Source organism: Peromyscus maniculatus, chromosome 5 (assembly GCF_049852395.1).
Source record: "Peromyscus maniculatus bairdii isolate BWxNUB_F1_BW_parent chromosome 5, HU_Pman_BW_mat_3.1, whole genome shotgun sequence".
NCBI classification, from domain to species: Eukaryota; Metazoa; Chordata; class Mammalia; order Rodentia; family Cricetidae; genus Peromyscus; species Peromyscus maniculatus.
In genome coordinates this window covers 82,064,808-82,083,451 of record NC_134856.1, presented here as the reverse complement: position 1 = coordinate 82,083,451, position 18,644 = coordinate 82,064,808, and the positions used below count along the sequence as shown (strand labels likewise).

The window sequence follows — 18,644 nt, the reverse complement described above, 5'->3', positions numbered from 1 at the left end:
GAAATCTGCCTGCCTCTACCTCCTGAGTGCTAGGATTAAAGGCATGTACCACCCACTGCCCAGCTAAGACTTTTCTTACTGTAATTATCAAAGACCAGTTGGACACACACAGAAAGCTGTGTTAAAGTGTTCTATGTGGGGGGCTGGCAAGATAGCTCAAAAGAATAGGGCACTTTCTGCCAAGCCTGACAGCCTGAGTTTAATCCCCTGGATCTAATACACAGTAGAAGAGAATCAACTCCCAAAGGCTATTCTCTAAATTCCCTGGAGCAATACTGTCTCTCTGTCTCTCTGTCTGTCTCACAAACATATATACACACTCACACACTAAATAAATATAACAAAAAATGTCTCTCTGTCTGTCTCACAAACATATACACACACTCACACACTAAATAAATATAACAAAAAATTTTAATGTTCCACATATTAGAAGCTAAGTACAGAATGTAAGTAAGTATCTAGTACACACAGGGTTTATGTGAAATGAATAAAAACACTAGAGTAGAAAAACTACCAGAATTAGTATATTTGAAGATAGCTTTAAAAATAAGAATCCAGGTTCCAAACAGCCAGCTCATGCACTAAGGACAGGTCCCAGTCCCATTGCCTGGGGGCCTCCCACACAGATCAAGCTTATCCAGAGGGCCTGATCCAGTTGGGGGCTCCTCAGCTATTGGTTCATAGTTCATGTGTTTCCACTAGTTTGGCTATTTATCCCTGTGCTTTTTCCAATCTTGGTCTCAACAATTCTCGCTCATACAATCCCTCCTCTTTCTCACCAATTGGACTCCAGGAGCTCCACCTGGGGTCTGGCCGTGGATCTCTGCATCCACTTCAATCAGTCATTGGATGAGAGTTTTAGAATGATAATTTAGGGTGTTTGGCCATCCGATCACCAGACTAGGTCAGTTCGGGCTTTCTCTCAACCATTGCCAGCTGGGGCCTATGCAGGGACATGTTGCTCAGCCTGGGTGAAGGGAGGAGGGGACTGGACCTGCCTGTATCTACCAGGCTGAGCTGAATCCCCAGGGGAGTCCTTGCCCTGGAGGAGATGGGAATGGGGGGTGGGATGGGAGGAGGGAGGGCACGGGAGGAGGGAGGACAGGGGAATCCGTGGCTGATATGTAAAATTAATTAAATTATAAAATATAAAAAAAAGCAAGTCTAAGCTATTGGCTGAGCATTTATAATTTAAAAAAAACAAAAAAACAAGAATCCAGGCATGGTGGCACACACCCATGTACTCAAGAGACAGAGGCAAGATGTTAAAAATTCCAGGCCAGTGCCTGCCATATAAGGATAAATGGAAAGCAAGTAAGGTTGGTCAGATTTGTCTGTTGCATGACAACTCATTAAACAGCTTTTTGAAAACTTGTTTCAAATGCTCAAGTAAATAAAATAGAACTCAATAATCAATGTTTTACTTTAAGCAAAGATAAATTTTCTGGTCATCAAATTCATGGGGGAAAAAAAGAATGGTATTCCTTACAGAAGTCATTTAAGAAAATTCTCTACTTTGGGATAAATGGTATATACATAATTATAAGCTATGAGAGAAAACTAAAAAGTCAAAAGTGAATTGCTTATGAGTGAATATCCATAAAAGTGATTCACCTCCTGTGAAGGAAACAACATATGAATCAAGTAGGCTCAGAATTCATTTGAATGGATACTGAGTGACCCATGTCTGGGAATATTTTTCCATCAGCAGATTTCAGAACAATAACACAGTAACTAGAGAACACAAATATGTCTGTGATTTACTTAAAGATTAGGAAAACTACAAAAAATAACAACATAGATGAGATGGCTCAGCAATTAAGAACACTGGTTGCTCTTTCAGAGGACCTGGGTTCAATTCCTAGCACCCATAAAGAGGCTTACAACTATGGGTAACTACAGTTCTGAGAATGTGACACCTTCTTCTGGCTTCTGTGGGCACCAGGCTCACACATGGTACACAGACATATATGTAGGCAAAACACCATACGCATAAAAATAAGTAAACTTTAAAAGGAAGCAAAGAAAATTAAAAAGATTAGAATGGTTACCAGAATCAAGAAAATATAAAACTTTTTTTCTCGTTATTATATATACTGGCCAATGGATCTGAGTTAGGTAAAGGTAAGCCTGACCTGAGCTTCATCCTCAGAATCCACCTACAGGACAGAACCAACTCCTATTGCCAAACAAATACATGGCAAAGGTGTCCATACACACACAATAAGAAAATTTTTAAAAAAACAAAACAAAAGCCGGGTGGTGGTGGCAGTGGTGGTGGTGGTGGTGGCGGTGGCGGTGGTGGCGGCACACGCCTTTAATCCCAGCACTTGGGAGGCAGAGGCAGGTGGATCTTTGTGAGTTCAAGGCCAGCCTGGTCTACAGAGCAAGATCCAGGAAAGGCGCAAAGCTACACATTGAAACCATGTTTCGAAAAATCAAAAAAAAAAAAAAAAAAGAAAGAAAAGAAAGAGAGAGAGAGACAGAGAGAGACAGAGAGAGAGACAGAGAGAGAAAGGAAGGAAAAGAAAGAAAGAAAGAGAGAGAGAGAGAGAGAGAGAGAGAGAGAGAGAGAAAGAAAGAAAGAAAGAAAGAAAGAAAGAAAGAAAGAAAGAAAGAAAGAAAGAAAGAAAGAAAGAAAGAAAGAAAGAAAGAAAGAAACTACTGAGGGCTGACCTCTCCAGATGATTCAGTGGGTAAAGAGCACTTCCTGCTCTTCCAGAGAACCCAAGTTCCAAGTGCTGGGTGGTGGTGGCAATGCATGCATGTCTTTTTTTTTTTTTTTTTTGGTTTTTCGAGACAGGGTTTCTCTATGTAGCTTTGCGCCTTTCCTGGAACTCACTTGGTAGCCCAGGCTGGCCTTGAACTCACAGAGATCCGCCTGCCTCTGCCTCCCAAGTGCTGGGAACATGCATGTCTTTAATTCTAGCTCTCTTGGCAGGCAGATGTCTAAGTTAGAGACTAGCCTGGTCTACAAAGAATTCCAGGACAGCCAGGGATACACAGAAAAACATTGTCTCAAAACAACAACAACAACAAAAAACCCTCAGATGACTCAAGTTTTATTTCCAGGACCCATTTGCCATCACTAACTGCCTGGAACTCCAGATGCAGGGGATCTGACTCCCTCTTCTGGCTTCCATGGCACCAACAAACATCACATACATTCACACACACATAACTAAACATAAAATAAACTAAAAATAAATCCAAAAAGCAAAAAATACTGATATAAAACATTTCTGACTGAGATAGGAACTAATTTATGGGGCTGGTGAGATGGCTCCGCGGTTGAGAGCATTGGCTGTTTTTCCAGATAACCTGGGTTCAATTCTCAGCACCAACATGACACATAAAATAAAAATAAATCATTAAAAAATTCTTTTTAAAAGAATTAATTTATTCCCTTAGATTTATGGCTAGGGGAATTAAAACCTAGGAAAACATTCATAGTCAATGACATCATATATACACAAATAATTTTACATTGTTCATTGCATATGAATGGTACATAGGTCCTACTGTCCCTCAACCTTGTCATTTGAAAGTTGGAAAAATAAGACTAAGGTTCAGCGGGTAAAGGCTCTTGATGCCAAGGCTTATCATCTGCGATCGATCCCCAGAACGCACATGGAAGGAGAAGCAATTTCCAAAGTTTCCCTCTGACCTCTATGTGCATGCCATGGCATTTGTGTGCTCACACATACATACAAAATGAATAAAAAGATATAACAGGAAATGTCTTCTAAAGACCTATTTCTTCAGTCTATCAAGGGTGTAAGAACTGATATTTAGAACCCTGTAAGGAGTTCTAACTGGCAACAGCACAATGAAGATAGCAACAACCAGCATTTTTATCTTGTCAGTACACATCAAGTTCCATAATGGGGGGGGGGGGGGGGAGCGCCCAACCACATTCCAAAGACAATGATCAATTAATATAAACACAGCATAACATATAAAATCAGGTATTTGGATCATGTATGATTCTGCCTATGTATCTTGAGAGCCTCTTACATTCACATCTGTAAAATGAAAGCACAGACTTAGATCTATAAGAAAAACTTCGGCTTTATAAACTTTTATGGTTAAATATACAGCTTAAGATTATTTGTAGCTTCATAAAATTATTGAATTACATTTTTAAAAGTCTTAAACTTTTCTGCCGAATTGTCAAATATTTTTCCTTCTTTAGCCATTTGGCACCCTGACAGCAACTATGGAAGAAATCCTCAAGAGGAAGTGATGGTCCAAAGAAAGAAATGGGCTCCTGTTGTTCTACCTGGCACTCAGAAAGCTAGCTCAGAACTGATTGGAAATGGCTCTGATACCAAGTTGAGAACTAGGGGAGTACAGCTTGAGAGTTGTAGTAATTATGTAACTAATATACACTACTGTTGAGCTGCTTCTCCATCTGCAGCTTTATACTCGAACCAAAATGTGGAGTGGTGGTAAGCAGGAATGCCAAGATATTGCTCTCACTCTGGAAACACGGCCAAAGAATGCATCAAGTGAGCAGGGGACAGATTCAGTCATCTTCTAAACCAACAGAAGGACCTGTGGAGGAGGCTGCTCGGAAAAAGGAAAAGAAGACAGGGAATCATGGCAGCTACAGCTGCTCCGTGTAGTGTAGGGAGGAAGATGTTGACAACAGTTGCTATCTGCCTCACTGATCACAGAACTTACTCGGTGCTCTTGAGTAGATAAACAGGTAACCAGGTCAATCTCACTCCAATGGAAAACCATAATAAGGAAGCTCTCAAGACCTGTATCTTGTGTGAGAAATATGTAGATTATAAGAACGTACAGCTTTGTCTCAGTTTACATCTCTATTTACTGGATGCATTTACAGAAGGCATATATAGGTCTTGGTGAAGGAAAAAAAATAACAGAAGCAATTAAGAAAGATGAGACAACAGGGTCTATGTCAGTTACATACAAAAGATCATGCATAGCTTATAGACACTAAAGTTTGTAATATCAGATATCAGAAATAAATTTTATAAGATTACCGCCAATAAACCTGTCAGTAATGACTCTAACTAGAAAAGTATCTCAGATTAGGAGGGATGCTTCCTCTCTACATCAGTTAGAGTTCTTTGGACAGACTGCTTAAAATATTAATATTCAGCCCGGCGGTGGTGGCGCACACCTTTAATCCCAGCACTCGGGAGGCAGAGGCAGGCAGATCTCTGTGAGTTCGAGACCAGCCTGGTTTCCAAAGCAAGTTCCAGGAAAGGCGCAAAGCTACACAGAGAAACCTGTCTCGAAAAACCAAAAAATAAATAAATAAATAATAATAATTAATATTCATAACACTGTACATACTTTGAACAAAAGTGGTACTTTTACTGCTGTCAAAAAAAAACGGATTGCAGAGGTAAATGCTACAATTACTAACTTTTTGAAAACTACACTGACTGAATAACTCTAGAGAAGAGCCAATTTAGAATGTGTTTCAATCAAATATAAGGTTACTAACATGTCTCTAAATCATTTGAAGAAAGCCTAGAAACAGAAAAATTATATAACTATGGGTATCTTCTAAGCACTATGAGGAAGAATAGGAGAGAGAGGAATAACTTGACTTAAAAGTAAAAAGGATATCAATGATAGTTATACATTTTCTATCATGAGTACTTTACACTAAAAAAATCATTCAAACCTTCAAAGACCTTTTCTTTCTTTTTTTCCCCCCTTTTTCTTTGGTTTTTGTTTGTTTGTTTGGTTTTTTATGGTTTTTCAAGACAGGGTTTCTCCATGTAGCCCTGACTGTACAGGAATTTACTCTGGCCTCAAACTCAAGAGATTGACCTGCCTCTTCCTCCCCAGTGCTGGGATTAAAGATGTGAGCTATCACCTTTTTATATAGGCAACATTTAATGCTAACTATTATATTAGAAACAATGAGAAGTTTCTAAAAACATAAATTCACTTAAAAATAGAAATAAATCTTTTAGTAAATTTGCAGGGGGAGGGGATGTTTTGAGATAGGGTTTCTCTGTGTAACAGCTCTGGCTGTCCTGGAACTCGATTTGTAGACCAGGCTGGCCTCAAACTCACAAAGATCCGCCTGTCTCTATCTCCTGAGTGCTGAGATTAAAGCTATGCACCACCACTGACTGGCCTTCAGTAAATTTTTTTTTTTTTTTTTTTTTTTTTTTTGGTTTTTCAAGACAGGGTTTCTCTGTGTAGCTTTGTGCCTTTTCTGGAACTCACTTGGTAGTCCAGGCTGGCCTCGAACTCAGAGATCCGCCTGGCTCTGCCTCCCTAGTGCTGGGATTAAAGGTGTGCGCCACCACCGCCCGGCTGCAGTAAATATTTTAAGAGGGGAAAAAAACCTAAAATTTACAAAAATAAAGTAGTGAAAAAATGGCAGATACTGCTTTAAAAAGGAGCTGGACTACACTAGGCAATGATGGCACATGCCTTTAGTCCCAGCACTCAGGAGGCAGAGGCAGAAGCAGAAGTAGGCAAATCTCAGACTTCTGAGGCCAGCCTGGTCTACAGGGCGAGTTCCAGGACAGCCAGGGTTACACAGAGAAACCCTATGTCTAAAAGCAAAAACAAAAAAGAAAAAACAAACAAAAACCTCAGTCATCACAACTACTTTTCTTTTCTTTTGAGACAGGGTTTTACTATCTAGTAATAAATATACAGCCCAGACTATCTTCAACCTCTATATCCTACCGCTGTCTCTTGATGATAGGACTGCACCACCATGTGGGACTGTTATACTTTTTCTGTAATTACTTTTCTCTTATACTATACCAAAATTTGACATGTAATAGTTACTTAAAGGTAGTTACAAAGTGGAATCTAAAACTATTATCAATCAGCATTTCATGTTCATTTACATTAAAATCCACTGTTTTATCTTGCACTGAGTGGATCTTTAACCCTCATACATGATTTTTAGCAATGTACACAGATAATAAAGTAACAGTTTACAGCCATGCATAACTTATAAATACACATGTGATATTCTTAAATTACACAATTTAACATCACAGAAATCTTCCAGAGAAGAATACCATGAATAAAATTTCTTCAAAAAATAACTAAACGATGATTAGAGATTTGGAAACTCTAATCTGACCATTGGAAATAAATATTTTTAGTTGTTTTTTTTTTTTTGAAGTAATGAATGCATTTTGTCAATTTCAAAAAAAAAATTTCTACTAAATATATGTTTGAGTATCCACAGATGGCCATTATTTCCTAATAAAATGGCATTCTATGATGAAAGCCAACTTGTTGAACTTGCAACTCAATCAAACCAGTATTTTCCTTGAGACAGAAATGCTTTACATAAATTCCCATTTTGTTAGATTAAAAGGATGTATACACATGATAGCTAATCTTGGTTGTCAACATACCTGGGAAAAAGAAACCTCAAATGAGGCATTGCCTCCATCGACTGGCCTGTGGGAATAACTGTGGGGCATTTCTTGATTGCTAACTGAGGCAGGTGGGCCCAACCTATTGAGGGAAGCACTATCCGCACACCACCATCATCCTTAGGCATGTGGGCTTGGGCTGTATAAGAAAGGTAGTCAGCTGGGCATGGTGGCACACGCCTTTAATCCCAGCACTTGGGAGGCAGAGGCAGGAGGATCTCTGTGAGTTCGAGGCCAGCCTGGTCTCCAAAGCGAGTTCCAGGAAAGGCACAAAGCTACACAGAGAAACCTTGTCTTGAAAAACCAAAAAAAAAAAAGAAAAAAAGAAAAAAAAAGAAAAAAAAGGTAGTTGAACACGAACCCAGAAGCCAGCCAGTAAGCAAGCAGTCCTCTATGGCTTCTGCTTCCACTTCCCGCACTATTTCAGTACCTGCCCTAATTTCCTCCAAGGATGACTGTAGCCTATAGGATGACAAAGAATTTTTACTCCCCAAGGTGCTTTTGGTCATCAACAGAGAAGCAAACTAGAATAGTACAAACTAGAACCCAAATATGACGGGTTGCAAATTCCAGGCAGGCAATCCTGGGTCTACATAGCAATTTCCATGGTAGCCTGGCTAAATACCAAGACCCTGTTTTACAAAACAAAACAAATATCTGACGATAATGAAAGGAAAACATAGGGCTGGAATGATGGCTCAGAGGTTAAGAGCACTGGCAGCTCTTCCAGATGACCCAGGTTCAATTCCCAGCACCCACATGGCAGCTGACAGATGTCTGTCAACTCCAGTTCCATGGGATCTGAAGCCCTCACACAGACATATATGTGTAGGCAAAACACCAATGTACATAAAATAAAAAACATAATAAATTAATAAAAAGAAAACATGTATGGAAGTATAATCTAAAGTTTGAAATATAATGAAACCACTCATTTTTATAGAATTATAAGGACATTACATGAAAGTTGGTGCTTTTAAAAGCTACAGTTCACAGGTGTAAAGACTAAAAAGGTGCTAGAGCCTTCCTTCATGTACAGCACTAGCGACGCTCCTCACCACCATGTTTGCAAACACCAGAACTGTAAGTTCTGAGTGTCATGAAAAGATTGGTGGCCTTGGGTGCCACCAGAAAATCTACATAGCACATTTTAAGAAAGTCTCACCTAAAACCTATTTTCAAAACTGAAGGTCCTGTGTGAAGGGGAAAGGTGTCAGGCCAACAGGAATCTGGAGCTACTTCTACTTCCCAACACAGAATACACAACTAGTTCCAATTTTATCTCTATTTACTCTGACAAAAGACGCCCTCTGAAAATAAAATGGTTCACTGTATGGCTGCAATAGCATATAGTGGTTTTTAGAAACCACTGATAAGCCAGGCAGTGGTGGCGCACGCCTTTAATCCCAGCACTCGGGAGGCCAGCCTGGGCTATAGACTGAGTTCAAGGAGAGGTGCAAAGCTACACAGAGAAACCATGGGGGAGGGGGGGGACGACACGGGGACGGGACACCACTGATATTTGGCAGTGTAAGACTCTTCAAAGTCTATGTGCTTTTGTAAAATTATATAAGGATAGGAAAATCTTCTAAAGAACTATAGGCAACTAAGAAATGCTGAAAGCAGAAGCAGTCCCCCACACACCAGGGAAGAAGCCCCCAACTTTATTTATGCATACATATATACCTAACAGTAACAAAGAGAAAGCCAGGAACATGAGAGCATGGGAAATGACAACATAAGAGGAGTTGGAGGAAGGAAAGGGAATAGAAGGAAATGATGTAATATTAACTTTCTAGAAATTATCAAATTTAATTAAATAAAAAGGTCATTTAAAAAAAAAGAATACCTTGTCAATTAGATCTCGGTTGACACAGTTGGGCAATTGCTGGAGGAAAGCATCTACTATGAGTTTGAGGTGAGATCCAGTGCTGGCTTCTTCATCTTCTTGTTCTAATACAAAATTAGTTTTTGGATAGGTTAAAAAAATAAATAAATAAACAGAGGTTGTAAGAACAAAAGTATCCAACTATTAAGTGATCTGAAAAATGGACCATCTAGAGGATATGTGTGGTATGGTGTATGCACATGTATATGTGCAGATGTGCATGCCTGTACAGAGGTCAGAGAGGCGGAGGGGAGTCAGGTGTCCAATCTCTTCCTGAATCTGGAACTTATGTCTTTTGGCCAGGCTGACAAGTGCCAATGATCCTATCTCTGCTCCCCAGAGTACTGGGGTGATAAGCATAAGGAAGACAATGTCCATCATGTTATACAGGTGCTAGGATCCACACTCTGGTCCTAGCATTCTTTACCACTGAGCTATCTCTCCAGTCCAGAAAAAAACATTTTGTAAAGTACTTCTAGAGGGCTGAGGATATTGGATAGCTCTAAAATCATACTATCAAGTCACTATTTCAGATACTAACTATAAATAAACAATTTTTACCCTAAACATACACAAAAAAATTCAAAAAATTCACACAGCTTTACAATAAATCTAGTATTTTTATCTGTCTGACATTTATTTTCTCACGTTCTGCAATTAATAGTTCTACCAACTTTTGCCTTTAAAGAACTAAGCCTCCCCGTTCTGTGTAATTTTGAGGGTAGAAACTGCCCAAGCACAGCACACTATCATCCGATGGACCAACTGTCTATCAATATATACAGTGATACACAGTCAGTGAAAGAAACTCTTCTTCTGATGTCATTAGCTGGTATGACTTAGGCCTGAGGAATTTACTAGCCATGCCCATCCTCTCCTTGCTGATACAGAAAAACAAAATCTGCTATATAAAACAATGAAGCAAACAAAGAGAAAATAAACACTAATAGGAGGTATCCTTCCAATTAAAAATCCTAACGAGAAGTGGAAAGATGGCTCAGCAGTTAGCACTTGCTGTGCTTCTAGAGGACAGTAATTCAGTTCCCAGCAGGCACATTAGACAGTTCACAATTGCCTATAACTCCAGCTCTAGGGAACCCAACACCCTCTTCTAGCCTCTGTGAGCACCTGCACACACATGTGTCATCCATTCACATGGATACATACATGTACAAATAAATAAAAATAACTCTTTAAAAAAAAGAATCCTAGCACTTGCCTGGCCTTGGATTTCATTCCCTTACACTGCAAAAACAAGATATTAAAAATAAAATCAAGTCAGGCGGTGGTGGCACACGCCTTTAATCCCAGCACTCCGGATGCAGAGCCAGGAGGATCTCTGTGAGTTCGAGGCCAGCCTGGGCTACCAAGTGAGTTCCAGGAAAGGCGCAAAGCTACACAGAGAAACCCTGTCTCAAAAAACAAATAAACAAAAAAAAAAAAAAATCAAAAGAAAATGTTTAGAAACAAATGTACTTTTTAATTAATAAGTAGAAAACAACTCAATTTAAAAGACATAAAATTAACACTGACACAATGAAATTCTAGTCATTTCTATCTCAACAATTTTAGAGTAACTTTAAAACATATTTACGGCAAGTCCTAATAAAGACTGTAATAGAATCAAAATATTTGAGGCTGGGGGGGGGGCGTAACTCGGTGTAGGTAAAGTACTTGGGGGTAAGTATGAGAGTCTGAGTTTGACTCCACAGAAATCTACATGAGGCCAGACACTGCAACACCGATCTGTAAATCTCACTGTTCCTAGGGACGACGGGAGCTGAAGACAGGAGAATCCTCAAACTCAGGCCAGATAGCTGGCCTAGAGGCCGAGAACCAAAAAGAGGCCCTGTCCCAAAGAAGGCAAAAAGCAAGTACCAACACTCCAGGTTGTCATCTGATTTCTAAATACACACACACACACACACACACACACACACACACACACACACATATTTAAATATTAGGACAATGCTACCAAGTTGTTGGGAAAGTATTAAGAAATATTTTAACATATTTATAATTACAATGTTTGTAATATACATGATCAGTAAAGCTAATAGTCACATACTATTAAGTAAGATTCTATCCTAAATCAAATTCTACATAGCGACTGAGTAAAGACAACAGAAAAAAAGATAATTAAAGACCAAATTGGGGCTGGAGAGATGGCTCAGTGGTTAAGAACACTTGTTACTCTTGCAGAGAACTGGGGTTCGGTTCTCATCACCCAGACAATGGCTCATAACCTTCCCTAACTCCAATTCCAGGAAATCTGATGCCTTCTTCTGAATCCCATGAGCATCAGGAACACAAATGGTGACATATATACATACATGCCAAACACTCATACACATAAAATAAAATAAATTTTAAAAAACATTAATAAAATAACAGAGAATTAAAAAGATCCATATTTTTAGGCAAGGTTTGTGTGAAAAATTACAAAAAATAAAAACTGATGAAATAGCCATTTACCTTGCTCATCAAGGAGTTTCTTTGTAAGATCTTCAGCTTCATCTCCACCTTCTAACTCCAAGGTATCATCATTAATTTCTAGATTCTCCAACTCAAGTTCCAAATCATCAGGACTTGAAGCCTCCTTATTATCCTTTGGTTCTTTTGCCTCTGTTTAAAAACAAATAAGAAACTGGGGTATAATGGCAGAATATTTGCCTAGCATGCAGAGGACCTTGGGTTCAATATAGCAAAAATAATTAAAATATATAAAAACAAACAAATATATCTGAATTCAAGGTCAGTTCAAAATCCTGTACAAGGCTGGAGAGACTGCTCAGCAACTAAAGAACACTGGCTGCAGGAAAGGCGCAAAGCTACACAGAGAAACCCTGTCTCGAAAAAACCAAAAAAAAAAAAAAAGAGAACGCTGGCTGCTCTCCCAGAGGACCTAAGTTTGGTTCCCAGCATCCACATGGTAGTTCACAACTGTCTGTAACAACAGTCCCAGGGGATACAACACCTCTTCTGTCCTCCAAGTCCACTAGGCATGCACGTGGAACACAAATATACATGCAGGTAAAATATCCAGACATTAAAAAAAAAAAACAACTTTTTAAATCCTACTACAAAAATATTAAAGATTCACAAACTCTATGTAACTTCTCCAAAATGTTTTAATTCTGCTATAAAAATATTAAAGATTCACAAAATCTGTATAACTTCTCTCAAAAAAAATTTTTTTTTTTTGGTTTTTCAAGACAGGGTTTCTCGGTGTAGCTTTGCGCCTTTCCTGGAACTCACTTGGTAGCTCAGGCTGGCCTCGAACTCACAGAGATCCGCCTACCTCTGCCTCCCGAGTGATGGGATTAAAGGCGTGTGCCACCACCACCCGGCTATCAAAATTTTTTTAAACCTGCTACAAAAAAATTACAATGAAGTTTGACAAGACTATATGATTTACTTAAAAACTTAGGTATATATCTGGCAAATTTGAATGAAAACTATAGACTTTTATAAAATAGACTGAGCTTTTTGATCCATAAAAATACAGACCTTTTCTTTTTAATTCTGCTGTTTTCTTAATGTTTTTTAAAATTTTATCTTATGTGTATGAGTGTTTGGCATATATATAAATATATATATTTGTGTTCCTAGTGCCCATTGGAATAAGCTACCAAACGTCTTCAGTTCTGTATTTGTTCACTGGAAAGCGGAAGAAAAAAAACAAGGAAAAAGAAAAGGGAGGGATGGAGCAGGCTAGCTTCCATGCTATCAGGATCTATGCGAAAGATAGGAGATAAGGTTCATTAGAGTGCTCTCACATAAGAAATCTCTCAAACTCAAGATAAATTCAGGTCTGTCCATTCGCCCAGCTCTCTCTCTCTCCTCTCTCTTTAAATTTTATTTTCTTTGTATGGATATGTTGCCTGAATGTATGTCTGTAGAGACTGGAGGAGGGGTCAGATCCCAGGAAACTGAAGTTAGAGATGGTTATAAGCTGCTCTGTGGGTGCTGGGAATCAAACCTGCCTGGGTCCTCTGGAAAAACAGCCAGCTCTTAACCACTGAGGTATCTCTCCAGTTCCCTCTCTTTTATTTGTATATGCAGTATGATCTTTCCTGGGTTATGCAGGAGGTACACTGAAATATGATTTGATATAAAAATTAACTTAGTACCAATATACTAAATAAATTAGAAAAGACTAAATGCAGTGAACAAATAATCAGGAAAGAGGTTAGAGGAAACAAATGGACCTAACAAAGGAAAAATGGCTGGAAATAAATAAAATACAACCAAACCTTACTTCAACAAAATTGCCAAAATGTTGATATCTGTAGAAGTTAAGTGATAGGTAAATATAAGTTCACCATACTAGCCTTTTTTGTCTCCTTGAGATAAAAAAAAAAAATCTATTAAGTGATAGAGAGAGAGAATAAGAATGAAAATGTGTGCTTTTGTGGCTCATGCCTGTAATACCAGCACTAAGGAGACTGAGACAGGAAGGCTAATATATGTTCAAGGCCAGTCTGGGATAATGTTCTGGGCCATCCAGGGCTACAGAGAGAGATGCTGTTTCAAAAAAAAAAATAAAATTTAAGAATTCAAGTTCAAAAATTTATGCTTATGTACTCATACACATAAACATACACAAAATAAATAAAAATAATTTTTAAATGTATACTCAAAACACCTAAAATATTATCAGTTTCATGTCTTCTATCCTCTAAATTCTGCAATGAAGGAAGAAATGCTTTATATCAAGATACTCAATGCTATAACCAAAGATGTAAGGAAGCGCTAATGAAAGCTTTGGCTGCCTTTAAATGTAGAGACTACACTGGCTCATTTCTTCATTCAGCAATTATTTGCTGAATTCCTACTATTCAGCTATATATTGTTCTAAACACCAAAGATATAACTTGACTGTAATAAACATAACATCTGGCTATCAAAGGAGTATTTATAGATTGGAAAGATGGCTCAGCAGGGAAAGGCCCTTGCTAACAAGCCAACCTGATTTTGATCCCTGGAGCCAACACTATGGAAAGAAGAGAACCAACTCTCAGAAGTAGTCCTCTGACTGCCACATGTGTGCCATGGCACATGTGTACACATACAGGGAAAAAAGAAAGGAAGAAGCATCTTTTTATTTTACAAAAGCATTTACTGCATAGGGCTATAGTTCAGTGGTAAGGTGTTTGCCTAGCATGCCTCAGGCCCTCTCCTTATTAATATATTTTAGTTATTAATTAACTGAGGGTTAATCTCCAGTATCAAAAAGAAAACAAACAAATTTACTGATTAGCTACTATACATTCACAACTACATTAAGCTATTGAATGCTGAGAGGAAACAAAATATGAAAATATGACTCCTATGCTTAGAAAATGTATAACTTACCTGAGGAAGTTAAACTACTAATCGTGAAGAAGTCAAGTGGGGTATGGTAGGGAACATGTAAGTAATGTGTGAAAGGTGCAAAGCAAGACCTGAACGTTTAGGACAGAAAAGTCAAGGTATAATATACATGATGAAGTAGTTAAGTCTGAGACAAATTATGCAGTGTTTTAGAGACAAAGATAACAATTTTAAACTGTATTCCAAACTTGAGTAAAGCCATTAAACCATTAAAACTATCACTAGGAGGCAGAGGCAGTCAGATCTCTTGAGTTCCAGAACAGCTGGGGCTACATAGGAAAAAAAAAAGGGTTGGGGGAGAGTCTACTGGGTATGGTGGCTCATCCTTTAATCCCAGCACACCAGAGGCAGTTAATTTTCTTTAAGTTTGAGGCCAGCCTGGTCTACAGAGCAAGTTTCAGGACAGCCAAACTTAGGCAGTGAAGGACAGGAAACTGGTGAAGATGTTAACTGAACAAGGGGGCCATGTTCTAGCCCCAGAAAGAGCAGATCTTGGCAGCTTTGGCCATATGGTTCTGGATTTAGAGTTAATGATAAAAGAAAGGAGTTATGGAATAAAGCTACTGAGGCCAATCATGTGTCAGGTGTCCCTGAATGGAGGCCTAGAGAGGCCATTGTGTGAAGTTATAAAGTTGAAGCCTGGATTGCCTTGGAGACCCCAAGATGTTTGAAATGCCAGAGACATGGGATACCTGCCAATGAGAAATGCTAACAGAGAGTGGAACTGGTGCAAGAGAAAGAAGTGTGTTTCAGTCAAAAATGCTGAACAGAACTGGAAATCTGAAGAGTGTTTTGATATCAGACACAGAAATATAGAGTTTGGAGTTTGCCCAGCTGGTTTTCGGTCTTGCTTTGGTCCAGTATTTCCTCACTATGCTCCCTTCCCTTGTTTTGGAACAGTAATGTATATCCTATGCCATTTTATGTTGGAAGTATGTGATCTGTTTTTTGATTTTGATTTTTTATAGGGGACTACAGTTAAGAGACTGCATGAATCTCAGAAGAGACTTTAAACTTTGGACTTTAAACATTGAGACTGTGATAGACTATGGGGACTTTTGAAGTTGGACTAAATACATTTTGCATTATGATATTGTTACCAGCTTATGGGGACCAGGGACTGGAATGTGGTAGTTTGAATGTAACTGGTCCCCATAATCTCATGGGGAGTGGCACTATTAGGAGGTGTGGCTTTCTTGGAGTGGGTATGGCCTTGCTGGGGAAAGTATGTCACTATGGGGGTGGGCTTTGAGGTTTCCTATGCTCAGGATACCATCAAGTTTGTCAGTCAACTTCCTGTTGCCTGCAAGATATAGGACTCTCAGCTATTTCTCAAGCGCCATGTCTGCCTGCATGCCACCATGCTCCCCATCATGATAATGGACTGAAACTCTAAAACTGTAAATAAGCCACCCCAATTAAATGTTTTCCTTATAAGAGTTGCCATGGTCATGGTGTCTTTTCACAGCAATAAAAACCCTAAGACACAAAGTGAGACTCTGTCTCAAAAAAAAGTCCTATAGCAAATCAAAAAACATCAACAAAAAAAGAAAAAGAAAAAAAAGGAAGCCAGGTGGTGGTAGTGCATGCCTTTAATCCCAGCACTCAGGAGGCAGAGACAAGCGGATCTCTGTGAGTTCAAGGCCAGCCTGGTCTACAGAGCGAGATCCAGGACAGGCACCAAAACTACACAGAGAAACCGTATCTCGAAAAACCAAACCAAAAAAAAAAAAAAAAAAAAAAAGGAAAAAAGAAAAAAGGAATAGTAATAGTGAGGAGGGCTGGAGAAGTGGTTTCGCAATTAAGAAGAGCACCTGCTGCCCTTGCAGGGGACCCAGATTCAGTTCCCAGAACCCACATGGCAGCTCATAGCTGCCTATAACTCCAGTTTCAGGGTGTCCAACTCCTTTTGTCCTCCTCAGGCACTGCACACACATGGGACATTTAAATATGTGCAGGCAACATTCACACACATAAAATAAATATAAATCTTAAAAAATATATTAGTAAGGAGAGTAAAAATAATTCTTAAGAGGATTAAAAAGAATTCTTAAGAAAAGAGCAGTAGCTAAAACTGCATCCAGGTAGGAGCACAAAGACAGGATAGTAGTTTGGTTTAGAACAGCAGCATAAAGATGGATCTGAGAAACAAGGATTGGCCAGTACCTGCTACTCTTATCAGTAGTTTCAGACTTTCAGATTTCTGTCAATTAACTCTCTCACAGAGACCTGGCTAGATCTAGCCTATAAAAAATATTATGTGGAGAGGTAACTATACAAAACCCATGCTTTCAGGGGAACTCTTGTCTTTAAGGTCTTATATGACTTCATTTTAAGATACTGAAAATAAACACTTCCAAATCATTGTGAACCAGTGTGAAGATACTGGTTCTAGTAAAAGTATGTTCCCTGGCTTGGAAGATAGCTCAGTGGGTAAGAGCACTTGTACAAACATCAGTTCTAATCCCCAGCATCCACACAAAAAACAGACTTGGCCACTTAAACCTCTAACTCCAACAGTATGGGTGTGGAGGAGGAGACACAAGATAATGACATGAGCAGAGACAAGAGGGCTTGCTCATTGCCAGCTTAGCTCCACATTCAGCAAGAGACCCTGTCTAAGCCGATGGCAGTGCTGCACGCTTAATCCTAGCACACAGGAGGCAGAGGCAGGTAGATCTGTGAATTTAAGGCCAGCCTGGCCTATGGGGTGAGTTCCAAACAGCCAGGACTGTTAAATAGAGAAACCCTGTCTTGAAAAACTAAGAGACCCTGTCTAAAGAGAGTAACATAGAAAGTAACATGGAAAAGACTTTTTGTGTCCTCCTCTGACTTTTCATATGGGGGCATGGGCCTGTACATCTATCTACACGTGTGGACAGCAACCAAAACATGGTAACCAACACCTTTTAATGTTCTGTTCTTCATTTTTACTTCATTCATTTAATCTAATGCACGTACACTGTTTTTAAACACATACCATTCTGAAGCTCATTCCTACCACATGGAATGTCAGCTGTTTCCTTGAGAATTTGCCTTTGGAAGGAGGGTAAGATGGCTTAGCTGGTAAAGCACTTGCCCTGCAAGGCTGAAAACCAAGTATGATCCCTGGAATCCACATGAAGGTAGAGAGAACCGATTCTGTAAAGATGTCCTCTGATCTACATGCACTAACCCCAGCCCCTGGCAGACATTAAATATGCACAATAGTAATAATAAATTACATTTGAAAAAATAATTTACCTTTGGAATCATCTTTGTTAGCATCTTTGTTCTGACTTTTTTCATTGTCTTTAAACAAGATGGCTGGAACAAATGCTTTCAAATCAATGAGGTTTTCATAAAAATTCCGAGCGTCTTCATCTTCCCATATACCACCTTCTAGGTCATATTCTCCAGGTTTACCAGGTGTAAATATATCGATTCCAGGTCCATGCTCTACAATAAAACAAACCATGAGCAGATAATATTATTTCAGAAATACCATGGTAAACATAGCACTATACCTTTTGTTTTTAATTTTGCAGCTATTGAATCTCTATTGCTTCAACTGACTAGAATTTCTTTAATCAACAAGCACTTAAGATTACACATGATTATCTGCTGTGGGATGGTCTATATGTCAAATTACTCTGACTAGTCAATAAATAAAACACTGATTGGCCAGTGGCTAGGCAGGAAGTATAGGCGGGACTAACAGAGAGGAAAAAAGAAAGAACAGGAAGGCAGAAGGAGACACTGCCAGCCACCGCCATGACAAGAAACATGTGAAGACACCAGTAAGCCATGAGCCACGTGGCAAGGTATAGATTTATGGAAATGGATTAATTTAAGCTATAAGAACAGTTAGCAAGAAGCCTGCCATGGCCATACAGTTTGTAAGCAATATAAGTCTCTGTGTTTACTTGGTTGGGTCTGAGCGACAGTGGGACTGGCGGGTGACAAAGATTTGTCCTGACTGTGGGCAAGGCAGA

General features: G+C 39.0%; 1 protein-coding gene across 12 annotated transcripts in view; it reads right to left on the bottom strand.

The window, feature by feature from the left end:
• Nucleotides 1–18,644, bottom strand: part of Upf2 (UPF2 regulator of nonsense mediated mRNA decay) — a 122,634-nt gene that overhangs the window by 75,514 nt on the left and 28,476 nt on the right. For all 12 annotated transcript variants that reach the window (XM_076572766.1, XM_076572769.1, XM_076572767.1 and 9 more), the window contains 3 exons: nucleotides 17,914–18,108; nucleotides 11,770–11,919; nucleotides 9,253–9,356 (listed from right to left, as the gene is read on the bottom strand). In XM_076572766.1, coding sequence (XP_076428881.1) covers nucleotides 9,253–9,356; nucleotides 11,770–11,919; nucleotides 17,914–18,108 — 449 coding nt within the window. The remainder of the gene's footprint in view (nucleotides 1–9,252; nucleotides 9,357–11,769; nucleotides 11,920–17,913; nucleotides 18,109–18,644) is intronic.